Here is a 12071-nt window from a genome sequence, read left to right as displayed (position 1 = left end):
TTCTAAATTATCTTGTTAATAATTATGGTTTTAAAATAAGAACTAGTGGGCAGCAGGGGTACAGTGACTCACCCAGGGCCACTGGTCTGAATTTTGGCTCAACCACTAATGAGTTATGTCATTCTGGAGAAGGGACACAAACCACATTGTTCCTCAATGTATTTATCCATAAAATCCTCTTTGTATGATAGGGTTAGAACTGAAAGAGATAATGCACACAAATTTACCTCTTAATAAGATGCCCAACACATAGAGATTGCCTTGTAATTTTGTATTAATAGGAGTGGTTTTAGTCACCAGCATTTTTCCATATAATACAATAATGACAAAATAATAAGCAGAATTATTTCATCGATTCTATCGTGATTGTATTCTGATTAGAAATATGTTAAGAAGCCCAAGATCCTAAATGTAAGAACCCAATGGTCAGATGCCATGAATTAAGCCTACACAACCTAGAAAAGCACTGATGTTCACGTGTTCAGGTCCTGTCAGAGAACATGTGTTTTATCTGAGGAAATGAGACAATTGCTTTAAAATATTTTCTTTAGCTTGCAGTGTCAAGCAATGGATTAAATAGCCCTTTGAGTCATCAGAGATGCTCTAAGAAAATCCAACACAGCCTCCTCTAAAAAAAAATATTTTCCTGTTTTTAATCAGACCTTGGTTCTTTGTCCTTTATTTTTTCAGGCGCTTATACTGACCTGCTTTGGGAGTGTTAAAAGAGGTAACCGCTCCCTTGCCAGTGCTAGCTTCACTGGGCAGTATTTTATTGAGCAAGACAGATTTTCATTTTGGAAATGAGGCTTTCTACATTACCAGTAGCTGGTTATGTATGATGAGAGGAAGCAATGATATTCATTTCATGGCTTGAAGGTTGCATGCTGCTGTTTAACCAGGAATTTGCAAAGATTTCTTGCATGATTTACTACACAATGCTAAAATGGGCAACTTTGTCCTCGAGTGATTCCCAGCAAAATGTGCTTCTCCTTGCTTCTCTTTATCTGTGGAGTGTGTTTCCTGTCACTGTTAATACAATGCCATGACCATAAAGTGTGCACAGATAGTTCCTCTTGTCCTGCCAAACAAAGGGCAAGATGGGGACCTATTCGGGACTCAGAACTATGGAAGGCCCTCAGCACACAAGACCGGCTACATCACTGCTCTGCATCCTAGAAGTAGACAAGAATAACGGTTTTCTTCTACTAGGATCCTTCTGATCACCCAAAATGAGTAGTGTGGGATTAACTCTTTACATCTGATAACAATGCCTTCTCTTTGTGGAAGAGCACAAGGAGAGAGAGACATTCTCCATCTGCTTACAATTTTATAATGATTTTCGAAGCAGGGTATCCCAATTGGTTACTTCTGCTGATGTAAGCTAGCTCAGGAAGCAGTCACTAGAACTCAAAAGGAGTTCCATCACCTTCTGATAGATAATCTACAAACCATCAGATATGGGCCAGATGTTTGCGTGTGTCACATACACAAAGGGAAATGCTTAGCAACATAACAAAATGCATTTGGTATTCAGTTCCATGTGTGCCACTCAACATCCATACTCTCACCAATTATCCAGGTCAGACAGAAGTCCATTGAACATAGACAAGAAATCATGGCCAACTTCCAATTAAAGCTAGGCAGTTAGGAAATTATGATATTCTCTCAAAAATCAGAAAGTGGCAAGTGGGGTTGATCTGACTGGGTTTAGGTAAAGGAGGTTACTTAACTGTGGTCATTGTGTATCTGAGTTTTTAATGGGAAGAAAGGAAACATTGCTTAGGGAAATGAAACCTCTAGAACACAGAGAGGCAGCCTCTGCTGTGCACTGGAGTCTTTGTCTTTCAAGATGCTTGTCATAGGTTGTCAGTCACATACAATAGAACATTGTAGGTAGAAGTACAGTGGGCTTCCAAAGCTGAACCCCCATAAGGTTGGCCAAGGGTGGTTTTGGACTATCTGCTTGACTATTTGACTGCTGGCCTTCAAGACAGATGAGCACATGCTCTTTAAAGAGCAATACATTTTTGACAAGTAATGTCTACTGTGGCTAGGTTGTTTAGTGCCCATTCATTCATTCATGTCGCCCTAGTCCCCTCCCCACTTCCTGCTCCTCCTCTCTGTGGAACTTTCTTTGCCTTTGTATCTGTTTGTGGGTTCCTACTGTGTACCACTTGATACACAAATTATGCATCAAACTTTCTGTGATTGTCTCCAGTTCCCCTACCTCCATTTCTCTGATAAATTGCTTACTCTTTCCTCTAGGCTGCATCATTCCACACTTTCTCTGCTTTCTTATTGCCTAGTTGTTTAATACAGAATTCTGTCAGTCTGCAGTAATGTATGTCCAATAATACAAGTTGAATAAAATCCAGTGTCTACATGTTCATAAGTACCAGATTGACTAAATAGATTATGCTGTCAATCATAAAATGGAATACCATAATGCACTAAAAATGATAATGTAATCAAGCATAATGGTACATGTCTGTAATCCCAGCACTCAGACTGCTGGGACGGAGATAAGTGAGTTCAAGTCCAGCCTGGACCCTGTCTCCAAAAAAAGAAAAAATGATGATACAGAAAAGTATTATTGGCATGAAAATATATCCATAAAACTAAAGAAAATGGAAAATTTTCAAGTGTAGGGGTAATAGGGTCTCATATTTATAATAACAGATACAAGTATTCACATATATTTTGCAAAGGAAAAAGGACTCTGGAAGGATATTATCTGTGATTATTTCTCAACAGTGATTTAGAGAAGATTATTTTTCTACTTTAATCTTTACTACATTTTATGACTTTCTTAACAGGCATTTATTTGCTATACAGAAAACAGATTTTTTTTCAAGAGAAATCATAAGCAGGGGGAAGGAGGGAGAAATGACCCAAACATTGTATGCACATATGAATAAAAGAAATAAAAAAAGAAATCATAACATTCTTGAAAGAGGTAGAGAAAGAATTAGCATAACGAGCTTAGTGATTGAGATAGAGGCCATGTGCTAAGCATATTGGGGGAGAAGTGACTCGCTCAGCCTAGTAGGCCAAAAAAAGGAAATGGTCATTTCAGGTTACAAAAGAGAAAAAGGTTATTTTAAGACAAAAGAACTTTCTGTGCCAAGACATGCAGACAGAAAAAGTTTTCTCTTGTTTTAGGAGTTGCAAATATTTTAATGTAGTTGAGTAATACAAAGGATGAGGGAGAGGTGCAGTGGGAGAGACAAAAAAGGTATCTGGAGGTCATTGTTCTAATTAGCTATGTCAGTGGGAAAGGTTTGTAAGAGAAGAAAAAATTGTTCCCCTATCCATTTGTGTTTTGTATCTGGGGCCTGCAAATTAAACTGATGAAACATAGATTAACAAGAGAAAAAAAAAGATACAGGCTATTAATATTTTTAATTTTATGTGACTGGGGCTTCATGGAAAAGAACTAAAACTCAAAGAAGCAGTTAAACCAGGTATTTCCATACCATTTTAACAAAGGATGATATATTGTGAAGAATTGACTTAAGAGAAGGAAGGATGTTGGAAGATTAGGGCCTATTAATTGTGGGAAAGTGACTCGTGTGTCATATGAAGGAAACTGATAGAAAAAATACTATTTTAGTAAGATTTGTTCATGCAAACTCATCTCAGTGAGGACTCAGTGTGCAATGATAAAGGGTTGCTTCTCTCCTCCTGGTACAGGAGAGGGGGGCATTTGTGTACCCTTCACAAGGGGAATGTATGCCCTGCTTTTTGGCAGAAAAGGGGAGGGCAGAGAACTCATCTTGCATCTGATTTTCAGTTGCTTTCAGCTCAAAATAATCTTTATGCTAGAGTAGCAAATTGGGAGGTGGCTTATTCTGGAACTCTTCAATATGAACACCCAGACATTAAGCCCTGGTGGGTATCCTGGCATGCCAGCAGTGTAAGCAGTTTTGCTTATGAGGTAGGCCATTCTCTGACTCTTCCAAGACTTTTTCACATACTTAAAGGCCAAGGGTGGATCTCTGTTCCAGAAAATTCCCCAATGGCACTTGGAGAGAAAGGACTCATGAGAAAAACTGCTTCGGTGAGGCCCTTGAGAGTCCACAGTGCTGGAGAGGATGTGTCTCCTCAGACTTCTGGGGACCATCCCATTTTAACTGCATTGGTTTGGGTCCCAAGACTAGTCATTTTGTGAAGTTGTCATCCATCTTTACTAAACCCAGTGGCAGTAATGTGAGGAAGAAAAATGAAATGAAATTTCAAGCATCCCAAGTGTGACAAAAAGACAATCTGCAGAGTTTAAAGCACAGCAGGAAACTTTATGCAATTACAAGGGAAGTTGCTAATGCATTTCATTCCTGTCAAGTAAAGAAAATATCTTTCTTTTTATGAGTGATTCATGCATGTGCTTTTGGAGGCTTGTGCATCTGGGTCTTGGGCATTTTTCCGTATTGAGTATTCATTAATTCCTTTCCATTGACTCTTCCTCTACAGTGAGATGTTTCTTGGACCTAGGATTCTTCTGTCTGATCACCAGTTATCATCTTTCCTGTCTAGTATTAAATCTCACTCAAAAAACAAAATTATAAAAATAGAAAAAAGAGAGCCAGGGAATTATGCACTCTTGGGAGTTTAATCATTCCAAACTGAAGAGCCTTCTGTAAGTTTGACAGGAAGAGTTTATTTAAATAGCTCTGCTCTATGGTTCCTTGGACTTCAAGATTCTAAGGACCCTTCAGCTTGAAAGTGGACGTGCATTGGGCCTGACTCAATGGACAGTCTGTCAAATGCTAAGTGTTCTGAGAGCATTTGGAAACAGTTGAAATTGTTCTGTGCAACCATGTCTAGAGTGCCTATTAACTTTCAGATCACAGCATTATGAAAGCAGAGAGTTTTTATGGCAACTTAAAATCACCTATTTGTCTTTGATCTAGTGAGATTCAGGGTAGTCAGGTAACATACAGAGCAACCAGTTAAATGTGAACTTTCACTAAGTAATGAATCAGTTGTTAGTATATCCCAAACATTACATAGGACATAATTAAATTCAAATTATTCATTTTTCTTACTTGACTATTTTATATGTTATTTGGTAAGCATGATAATCATTGATTGCTCCCCATTTTGAAATTTGTACATAAAGGGGATGAAAAACTTAAAAGATTCATTCAAGTTACCATGATTCACTTGGGAAAAAATGTAAATTTCAGGTAACAAATATGGGTATTTGATAAAAAGTATATTGAGTAAATATTTCCTTGTTAAATTAAAATTGGAAACATCCATCATCAATTTCTATTAAAATTGTGTTCTTTTTTTCTTAAATCTGGTGAGAATGTACAAAACACAGACTTTATGTATTAAAATCAGGGAAATGAAGGAGGACTGCTTGGCATTGCATGGCACCCCCATCCTTCCCAGAGAAAACTGACTGCTATTGAATTGTCTGAATTCAAGCTGCTTCAAAGTGCTGTTTCTCCTGGATGTGGCTCATGGCTCATTTCTAAAGTGAATGTGCAGCTCCTTGATTTAACTACTCCAAGGGCCTTCAGGAAAAAGCAATTCATGAGAGACAACAGTCATTCTTCCCAGGAAGGCTGTGCACAACATGGAAATTCTTTAGATGTTCATGGCCTATAGACGCTGCAGGGTTGATTGAAATATTGTTTTCTGAAAATTGGGTTGTCATGTAGCAACTGGAAAGCAAGATGCAGAAGTTGGGGGTTTTGTTTTGTTTTGCTTTGCTTTTGTTGCTGTTTTCAAAGAAAATGGCATTCTATTGGCTGTTAATGAAAAATGTGTTGTTGAAGTGTCTTGTCAGTGCTAATCAGTTGTATTGTTTAATTACTTTCTGTGCCTTTTATAAAATGCTTACCATATATTTGTGCTCTATTTCCTTAAATTTTATTTCTTTCTTTAAAATCCTGGCCATACAATAAAAAGAGGAAAATAATTTTATAGGAATTACCAAATGTATTAATAAAAGGATGCTGAAAAACTTCTAACATATAGAAACTAATAATTTTATTGCTTAAAGATTATATTTAGCTGTTAATGATAAAAATAAGAAAGGTTAAAGAAAACAAATTATTTGACTGGACTGAAAATATCTATAAGCATACAAAGAAAGGAATTACAGGGAGCCATAGTTAAAGAGGGTCTCCATGTTGCGTTAGCCAACTCCACATTACTATGGTAAATATCTGAAATAATCAACTTATAATGAGAAAAGGTTTATTTTGGCTCATGGTTTCAGAGGTGTGTGATTAATTGGCCAGTTTTTTTGGAGCCTGTTGTGAGAGGCAGCACATCATAGTGGGAGTGAATGGCAGAACAAAACTGGCTACTCCTGTGATGTCCTCCAAGTGACCATGCACCAGGAGTGAGACAAACGAGCCTGATGTGGAATGAGGCCTTCACCCGAAGGAGCTTCTCCACTGGAAACTTACTGGTGGGAGCTATTCCATGGAGACCCCATCCTTTCCCAGATGGTGCCTTGAACCTGCCTCTCAACTGAGCTGTAGGGAGCAAAGCCTTCTTTGCCCTCTTCCTCTCCACTCCATTTCGAGCTGCAAATCCCTAGCCCATTTCTCAAACCTCAAAAGCCCTAGGGTTTTCACATCAGTACTGTTGCTCCAGGCTGCATTTTGTTGGAAGAGGGTAGAATGCTGGAAAGGGGTGGCAAACAGGCTTATGTTAGATGCCAGGCTTCTCTGGCATCCTGTGTGTGTGTGTGTGTGTGTGTGTGTGTGTGTGTGTGTGTGTGTGTGTGTTTGTCTTGATTTCCTGTTTGCAAAATGATATATATTAACATGCTTCTTGGAAAGTATGCTGTCTTAGAAAATAAAATGACATGAAATTAAACCCAGTGTTCTCCTTTGTATGAGCGATCAAGCAATCTTGACCATAATGGTGAGAAAAAAGTCTTTTCTTTGTTCCAACTATAGGAGCCAGCCAGGGCAACTGCTGTTTTGCCTTTCTGTAGAAGGAGGGGCTATTAACATCAGATGAAATTAGGTCCTATTCATTCCAGGTAAATGAAAACATCATCATGAAGCCCACAGGAAAAGATGTTCCAGGTTACAAAGGCACAGGGATAACAAGCTGAACATGTTTGTAATTTTCTTGCAGGTAGACTTGGGGCTCCTGCGTTTTGTCACTGCTGTTGGGACACAGGGTGCCATTTCTAAGGAAACCAAGAAGAAATACTACGTCAAGACTTACAGAATAGATATCAGTTCCAACGGAGAAGACTGGATCACCATAAAAGAAGGAAATAAACCTGTTGTAAGTTTGCCTGCCTCTCCTTCAACCAATTCACTCTTTTAAATGAATGATCAATTTTTAGTTGTTTGGGAGCTTTCTGTCTAGCCTGATTTATTTTTGAATTGATTTAAAATGAAAAGTGCAATTAGAGGCTTAAATCTGACCAAAGGGTCTCAGGTTTCCAGATCCAGAAGCCAAAAGGAAATTATTCAGTTGTTTCCAAGAAAAGTCAATACCAGCCAAATTAAGTGACAGACTCAAGAATCACTTTAAACCTCCTACGAGGACACAGACAAAGCATAGGATAAACACTGTCCTCTTAGAACCATTCCTGTTTAAGTTGGTTGCCCCCTCCACAAATGCACCTCTTGTGTTTCTTCATTCTCTTTCATAGATTCTTTTTCTTTCCTCCTCTCTGTAATGGGACTGGTTTTAAGAAAAATGCCCTTCTTCCACCTCCCCTCAGTGGCTTACGAACTAATTTATGAGTGTACTTGGCTGCTTCTTGTAAGAATGGCTAGAACTAAAGATATTTCACTGAGTTCCCTCTGATCACACAAATAACATGCTTTCAACCAAGGATGGAACCCACTCCACATCGTGTCCCCCAACTCTGCCCTCATTTGGAACTGGGACTTTTTTTTTCAACTTGCCTTTTTATTGAAGTTATGCCTGCTCTGATTTACTAATCAAAAGATTTTTGAAAATTCATACCCACTGTTTCTCCCAAATTAAAACCTTGCCCTGGCACCCAAGTAATACACAGAGAAAATTGATAAAGGTAGTAGCAAACATCCAGGGAACTTAAAACTACAGACTTAGAAAGAGGCCAATTAAGGTATCTTTGTCTCATTTTTGAGTATTTGTGGCCTTGATATCTTCCTTCTGGGTCTGGAAATGAAAAAAACCTCCAGAGTATGAAATGAAAGACAAGTATCAATTTCCTTTGATGAGTGGCAAACCCCTGCTATTGAGTAGTACAGGCAAGATGAAGCAAGTGTAGGTGGACAGCTGCTCTATGGGAGGAAGTTTCTATGGACAGGCAATTCAAGGCCTGTCCAGCTCTGGAGGACATGGAACCCATTCTCCATCTAGGGGAGAAACCCATCACAATAGACCATTATGGAGAAAAGGCCACGAGATTTTGACCCCAAGTGTCATGAATTCTTGCTTTAGAGTAGATTTTTGAAGATATGCTTCAGTTGTAAACAAAACCCCACTAATGCTAAGAACAAAAGAACCCAGAGAAGTAGAACTATCCATAGATCTTCAGTCATTTCTTTAGAAAGCAAGGGCTACTTCTCCTGGTTGTCCTCTCAGCAGCAGTTTGCCGGTTGTTTGCACAGCCCCAGCATCAGTCAGAGAACCCTTGCAGGCTTTGGGGGCTCTGAAGGTACACACAGCTTGCACTCATAATGCCCTGGTACACGGAGAGGTTTTCAGGGTAGAAGGCAGAGTGAGTAAAGAAGGACTCAGCAGAGACTGAGACTTGGCACCTGGATGGGGACTTTCACTGAACCTAAATGAGATCAAAACATCCAGCTGGAGTCTAGCCACTGCTGCCACCACTACTCTGTGTTCTGGAGCTTTGCAGCCACAACCTCTGCTACATTTCCTACTTTCTTGGGGGTATTGGCCAGCCCTGAGTAAGGGCAGCCTTTAAACAGTACTGACTGACTCCAGCCATCCTACCATGAGGGACAGAATGTGTGTGCTCATATAGTTCTCCAAAATTCATGTGAAACTCCCCCTTGGTGGGCACACTGAGCCCGCTGCACAGTGTGCACATGGCCCTTCCTGCCTACTCTTGTTCTTTTCAAGAGGGCTCATTGACCTTGAAAGGAGAACAACATCAAGGCATCATTTGGGGCTCTACCCCTTCTGGAGGCTACTCTTTTTTTTTTTTTTTTTTTTTTGAGATCAGGTAGCACTATCTAGCCCCAGGCTGGTCTCCAGCTTTCTTTGTGGCCCAGACCAGCTGTGAACTCCTGATCTTCCTGCCTCAGCCTCCCCAGTACCGAGATTACAAGTGTATGTCACCCGTGCCTGGATCCTTCATTGTTCTTTGCCACACAACAAACATTCCCACAGAGACTGTTTCCCAGACAGAGATGCTGACATTGGACAGAAATTTAAAGGCATCCCAAGCCGGGATAAATTATGACATTAAATTATCTCTAGAGAGGGATCAGGCTCTCTCTAGAGGGCCTGACTCAAATGACTTTGTAAATCATTTGACCACCTTCTGTTGCTCAGGCCTTCTATACTAAACGAAGCAAAAACACCAGCTGGACTCTTTCTCTGGGTTAAAAAGCAAATGCCAGGCAACTGTGGGTCTCCTCTGTGCACTGACCTGGAAATGTGGGAGAAATTCTCCATGCCCCTGGGGTCCAGGAATGCTCTGTGCACCTGAGAGGTGCTGTAGAGAAGCATAATGCTACATGCACAAAGCCCTGCTTTTACATGGGCTGTTCCTATCCAAGGACTGGGGGGAAAAATCCAAGCAAGCAGAGGCTTTCATGGCTACCTGAGTCAGTCCAGTGCCAGAACATTCCATGATGGCAAATAGTCTCCAACCTTCAGAGATCTTACGGATAACAGAGCTGCAGCCTCGTGTCCAGGCAGAGTGGCCCCAACAGACATTTGTGTGGTTTGTGTCCAGCATTCATTACCTTTGAATGCCTCATCTTTCTTGGAATCAAATGACTCATTTTAAAAATAGAAGCAGAAGCCCTGACAAAGCTGACTTTTTGTCAAAAATAATTTATAATGCAGCTTTGACTTTGACCACTAAAACATAATTTTACCAATAACCCAAAAGGATTAAAGTCCTTAATGCATGCCCAGGATAAGCTCTTTCATCAAGGAACAGTCAAAAGGGAGGACACTATTTGACTTAGTGCTGTAGCTGGAAACACAACCTAGAATTTGAAAAAGCCAGACCCTACACTGAGCTCAAAAGGCATTCCTTGTGAGGGTCCCTGGGAAAGTAAATAGTGAGGGTTCCCATGAAATGTCTTGCAGCATTCTGTAGGTCCTCTGACAAAGCTAATAATTTTCCACTTTTTAAGATAATATTATGTGTCCTTCAATAAGTGTCATCCTTATAATAGTGTTTTCAGAGGCTGTAGCCTCTCAGAAAACTGAATACATTATTAGGAAGATATTTTATATTGGACAGGATTCTTTCTTATTGCTATCATTTGGAAAAAATAGCATGACAAGTTATTAACACCACTTCAACTTTGATAGACAATGCTGAAATTGCGGATAATTTTTACAAGCATTTGTGAAAACACATTTTTTGTTTGTTTTGAATACATAAAGACTGTTAATAAAGGGCTCTCTCTTTTCCCATATAGATCTTTCAGGGAAACACCAACCCCATAGATGTTGTGTTTGGAGTTTTTCCCAAACCACTGATAACTCGATTTGTCCGAATCAAACCTGTGACTTGGGAAACTGGCATATCTATGAGATTTGAAGTATATGGCTGCAAGATAACAGGTAAACTCCAGCTTAAAGATTACACTATTTTGATTGGTATAAGCCTTTAACAATGGAAGAATAACTTGGTATTAATGTAGTCATTTTTTATTTGGTAGCTAAAATCTGGATTCCGGTCCTACCTTACTATACTCACTGCCTATTTCTTACAATAAATATACTTACATTTCAAAGCCTGAATTCTCCCACCTAGAGAATAGTCATAGTTCCAAAGACCACACAGGCTACTTATGATAGACAGAATGGTGGATGTATGGCATTTAGCACAGTCTGGCATGTGGTAGGGATTTGGTTAGTGAAACTTTTTCCACTAGACTATAAACTCCATGAAGACTAGCAACAAGCCTTGCAACTCTGTTTCCTGGGTATACAGCACACTGACTGGTTTTTAATAGATTTATAATAAATAATGGCTCCATGAAATGTTTTCCACTGGTTTTCTCTTTTCAATTTTGAAACCTCGAGGTGGCTCATCAGCTACCATGAAAGAGTTTTAACTTCTGAGAATTGCTCCTTTTACTCTCTAACTATCCAAATAAATCTTCTAGGTTTTGTTTCTACTTTTTTGTGACTGAATATATAAAAATTGGAAATCAATTCATAAATGGTTCTAGTTTTTTTTCTGTTTGTTTATTCAAATAGCAGCAAGACTTTAAAAGTCCCTGCTAAATGTGGAATAAGCAAATGCATTTTTATTCCCTATTTGAGAGATGAAGAAGGTAAGTCAGTGAGTGGCTGAAAAGTGGAAGAGATCAAACAGTGGGAATGGGCCTGGCTGTGTGTCTCCCTGGGTTTCTGTGGCCTTCTGGGCTACTGTGACTTATCCCTTAATCTTATTGTACAATTATTATATGTTCTGGTATAATATGCTCGAATTCCTTTCCACTTAAGTAAATACATTGCAAAACTATCATTTAAAAAACCCCAGAAATCCAGTACAAATGTGATCTTCATATTAAGCTTAAAAATACAGAAACAGAATCAGTAGACTGATGCACTAAATTAAAAGTGAACAAGTTCTAAACCTCTGTGAACTGTCTTTAATATTATAAGTGCACATATTTAGAACATTTCATTTCTTATTTCATTTTTATGTTTATCTTCTTAGTGTAATTATTTGTAGGAAAAGAAAAATCTGACTTTTTCCCCCAGACTTCCCTTTATTTAGAACAATACAGAACTAGTTTGAGACTACAGCTTGATAATTAATCCATTCCTCAAAACAAAATAAAAGGATTTGATTTTATTAATTGCTAAAAAAACTCTTATGTGCTAATAATGGTTACAAAATAAGTTATCAATTATATGATAAAATGTTGTGT

General features: G+C 38.9%; 1 protein-coding gene across 7 annotated transcripts in view; it reads left to right on the top strand.

Annotated features, from left to right (window-relative positions):
- The window catches only part of Nrp1 (neuropilin 1), a 145117-nt gene that overhangs the window by 92222 nt on the left and 40824 nt on the right, over positions 1-12071 (top strand). For all 7 annotated transcript variants that reach the window (XM_074056324.1, XM_074056325.1, XM_020161235.2 and 4 more), the window contains exons 8-9: positions 7108-7263; positions 10605-10749. In XM_074056324.1, coding sequence (XP_073912425.1) covers positions 7108-7263; positions 10605-10749 — 301 coding nt within the window. The remainder of the gene's footprint in view (positions 1-7107; positions 7264-10604; positions 10750-12071) is intronic.

This window comes from Castor canadensis, chromosome 15, assembly GCF_047511655.1.
Source record: "Castor canadensis chromosome 15, mCasCan1.hap1v2, whole genome shotgun sequence".
In the NCBI taxonomy this organism is placed as follows: Eukaryota; Metazoa; Chordata; class Mammalia; order Rodentia; family Castoridae; genus Castor; species Castor canadensis.
Note: the sequence above shows the minus strand (reverse complement) of the source record. Positions and strands in the feature narration are given on the sequence as shown.